This window comes from Cynocephalus volans, chromosome 1 (assembly GCF_027409185.1).
Source record: "Cynocephalus volans isolate mCynVol1 chromosome 1, mCynVol1.pri, whole genome shotgun sequence".
Taxonomy (NCBI): Eukaryota; Metazoa; Chordata; class Mammalia; order Dermoptera; family Cynocephalidae; genus Cynocephalus; species Cynocephalus volans.
This window is the reverse complement of record NC_084460.1, coordinates 79,026,866-79,030,928: the sequence shown is the minus strand read 5'-3', so window position 1 is coordinate 79,030,928 and position 4,063 is coordinate 79,026,866. Positions and strand designations below refer to the sequence as shown.

General features: G+C 48.9%; 1 protein-coding gene across 1 annotated transcript; it reads right to left on the bottom strand.

Moving 5' to 3' along the window:
- Positions 1 to 378: 378 nt before the first annotated feature.
- On the bottom strand, positions 379 to 1,522 carry P2RY1 (purinergic receptor P2Y1). Its single transcript, XM_063077751.1, has one exon. The coding sequence runs from the start codon at positions 1,520 to 1,522 to the stop codon at positions 401 to 403; it is 1,122 nt and encodes a 373-aa protein (XP_062933821.1). The 3' UTR covers positions 379 to 400.
- Between the last annotated feature and the right edge of the window lie 2,541 nt (positions 1,523 to 4,063).

The following is a 4,063-nucleotide window of genomic DNA, read 5'->3' as shown; positions in this document are numbered from 1 at the left end:
TTAAAAACAGTAAAGATTAGACAAATCACAAACTCAAGTTTCAGGTGCCTAGTTTTCTTGGAGAAATTATTAATATCAAAATAACTCCAGTACTAATGTGCACACACACTTTACACAGAAAAGCTTGTAAATTTTAAAGGCAGAAGAGAAAGTAAACGTTGAACTAGATAGCATTATTTTATTATATATACTTCTAGTCAGACAATAAAAGGAGAGTTTCAAAGCAAACCTAAACAAGGTAAGTGTGGATGTGGTCATTTCTACTTGTTTCTTTTTAGCTCAACTACTTTCTTCGTTTGAATTTTCTCTAAACTTGCTTCTAGTTAGTTTACTTAAAGCAGAAAAAAAGCACGTGGCTCTTTTAAGCATCCTACCATGATATTTGGGGATTCCTGTGCCCTCACAAGCTTGTATCTCCATTCTGCTTGAACTCGGATAAAATATTGAGGGTCATGTCTTCACTCTTGGATTGCAAATTTGCCTCACTTCTTCTGGACGCTTTCCTGGTCGCCCGGGAGAGTCTCCTTCTGAAAGTATCTCCCGCCAAGAAATAGAGAATGGGATCCACACAACTGTTGAGACTTGCTAGACCTCTTGTCACCTGATAAGTGGCATAAACTCTGTCATTGAACGCACACATTGCTGGGGTCTGAAAATCCAGCCGGGCCCTCAAGTTCATTGTTTTCATCACATGGAAAGGGATGTAAGACACAGCAAAAACGGTCAGTACAATAATCACCAGGTAAATCGATTTCCTCCTTAGAGGCGAGTTGTCCAGGTCGTTGTAAATCAAAGCTCTCACAATTAATCCATAACAGCCCAGAATCAGCACCAAGGGGACACAGAACATGGCCACAGTCGTGCACATACTGTAGATGAAATAACTTCGCAGGTACTCGTCTGAGGTGGTGTCATAGCAGGTGACGGTCCTGTTTTTCCGGACCCCGGTGCCCGAATAGAAGAGAATAGGGGAGATCGCCACCACCACGATGAGCCACACCAGCACGCTGATATACACCGCGTTCTTCTTCTTGAGCCGGCCCAGAGACTTGAGCGGGTACACCACGCCGCTGTACCGGTGCGCGCTGATGCACGTCAGGAATAAGATGCTGCCGTAGAGGTTCACGTGGAAGATGAATCTCTGCAGTTTGCACATGGCATCCCCAAAGATCCAGTCCGTCTTATTGAAGTAGTAAAAGATGAGGGCTGGCAGAGTCAGCACGTACAAGAAGTCGGCCAGAGCCAAGTTGAACATGTACACGGAGATGCCGCTCCACGGTTTCATATGGAAGACGAACATCCAGATGGCCACGCTGTTGCCCAGGAAGCCGATGATGAACACCAGGATATACACAGCCGGCAGGTAGTAGAACTGGAAGCCCGTCTTGGTCAGGGCGCATTTAAACGAGGCGGCGACGGCGGCGGTGGAGGCGACCGTGCTGTTCCCCCATGGCGAGCCCGGGCCGGCCAGGAAGGCAGAGTCCGTCCCGTTGGGGACTGCCAACCACAGCACCTCGGTCATTCTCTCCTCCCCGACTTAAGCTGCGCCTCCGAGGGGCAAGCGGCGGCGAGAGGGCGGCGGCGACACGGGGAGCAGCGAGCATCGGAAAAGCCGGCGAGCGGAAGGGAGCGGGCTCGGGGGGTCCCTGCGGGAGCGGACGCGCGGGGACTCACCCACGCCGGCTCTGGCCCCGCGTGCGCCGCGGGCCATGAAATCCGCCCGGGGCCGGCAACTTCCCCGTCCGGCTGGCAGCGCCGAGGTTACACAACAGGGCGCGCAGGGCACCGCCGCCGGCAACTTTCCGATTGCGCTTTCCCGAGGGGCCGCGGGTCCGCGCTGCAGAGCGCGCTCGAGGCGCAGCGAGGTCGAGTCAAATTCGCTCCGCGGCGTTCCGGCGACGGGAGGGTGCTCCCCGGTCTCCTTCCCCCGAAGATCAACTTCGTTTGCGCATCTTCCTCCTTCCTGCCTTGGAAGTAAGCAGACCGTCCTCGGGATGCCGCGCGGCTCCCTCCGCCCACCCTGCGCTCAGCCTCTGGGGGCCATCGGAGCGCGCGTGGCCGCAACTCGGGGCCCTTCCTGAGGCCCGGCCGAGTCCCAAGTGCAAGGGCAGGCAGGAGAGCAGGGCTCCCCGCGAGGGTGGGCGGAGTTTGGGCTCCCGGGCGAGTCGCACGCCGCGGGGAGGCCAGGGGCGTGCCTCGGCCGAGCCCGCCCGGCAGGCCGCCCGCGCTCTCCGGGGCGCCGCGGGGAGCCGGCGGCGTCTTCTGGGGAGCGGGTCTGCGCCGGGGTTGGGTGCGCTCGACGAGGGCTAGCGGTGCGTGTGATCAGAGGTGGCTGCGGGCGAGCGATTGGCCCGTGAGTGCCCTTTCGCTTTTCCGCCAGCTATCGAGGCAAAGTGAAGTTGCTGACACACAGGAAACCCTTCCGACCGCTCAGAGCCTTTAGCCCCAGAGCCGACCAATTCGAGCAGCAGTCTCCAGGGCCCCCAAGAACCACGCCAGGTGTTTGCAGGTTCCAAGCAGCCAGCAGTCCCCAGCTTGGAGCGCCCTGGCGTTGCAGAGCGCCTCGCTTCGTCGGAACCAGATTCCTGGCACATGCAGGAACCTGCTACTCCAAGAGGGCGCGATCCTCCCGCGGAGGGGGGTTGGGGGGAGGGGGAGTCTCTTTCTGCCCGTCTCGTACTCTCTTTTTTCTTTTTTTCCCGGTACTGTAAAGTCTTTGTAAAAGTCTTAGTGGATACTGCGCATTGCCTCAGCACAATTTGACTGAAATTTATTAGTACCTATCATACCAGACAGGGCAAGCGCCCTAAATCCTCCTGTACTTTACATTTCACTAAAGACAGAGACTGTAATGAAAAAATAATTCAAAATCATTTTTTTAAGCTTGAGTATTAAATACAGCTTTATATAGATAGATGTAAAAGGCAATTTATAATTAAAAAAACTCCAAAGTGATTAAAGTATGGTTTGGGGGTTTTATTACCAACCCCATTTCTTTAAGTCAAAGTGATTAGTGTCTATTACCTCTAGTAAGTATCTTAAAAATATAGATTGTGGACTTCCTTAATTACTGCAGTTATTGAAAAACTCATTTTCTTGTTCTGAATATATCACATTTTTAAGCAAATTTAAAAAATGTGTTTGAATAAGCTTAATGGGAAAATAAATGAATTTTCAGCTGTCGGGAGAACCTAGCACTTCTTGACAATTTACTAATTAACAATATATTTTATGTGAAACATTAATGAAGGTGTTTCTCTTAGAGGAAAAATGATCCAAGAAGAAAGTATCTAAAATATATACCATAAAGATTTCTTTCTGGCCCCAAATGTTGCATGATAGTATTCCCTTAAAAAATACTCAAAGGAAAACCACAAGTTCCTGGCATTGATAACACAAGGGAAAATATCCTCCAGGACCAAGACTGTCCTTTAGAAGAACACATACAGAAAGGGCCATATACAAGCACATGGCATCATGAATACACTGGTATTTCGAATTGTGGTGAGTTGAACAGTATGAAGATAAATCATAAAACTAGAGAAAATAAGTCAAGTAAAAGGCATGAATGTTGCTGTCTTGAAAACACTCCTAATTGAAAATGCTATAGGCCTCAGTTTTCTCATCTATAAAATGAAGGAGTTGGACTTGATAATCTTTTATGTTTCCTTCCAGTCCCCAAATTATATGGTTCTATAATTCTGAGCCTTAACCTGAAACATTTTTTATGTTGTTTGATTAGGATGGTATTAGCTGGGGTGGTAGACTTTCAAGAGGTTAAAGGAAGCAAGACCATTAAGCGTTCCATGGGTACTCAATAGGTCTTAACTCCTCATTCCTTTGCATTTTTCATTTGCCCTCTAAGCAATATGTAATGTCATTCAGAAGTCCATCACAAATGCATTAACTCATAATGTGAATGTTTTGATATGTATAACCTTAGCCCAAATACCATTAAGTACTTTCGGAAAACTGACACTTTACTAGGAATTTGGAGGAGATAGCTGTCCTACCTGCATCACAAACTTTTTTTAATGATATTTAAAAAACTAAATTTTGTAAA

Excerpts from the sequence above, each read along its gene's own strand:
- P2RY1 (XM_063077751.1), bottom strand. The coding sequence starts at position 1,522 with ATGACCGAGGTGCTGTGGTTGGCAGTCCCCAACGGGACGGACTCTGCC.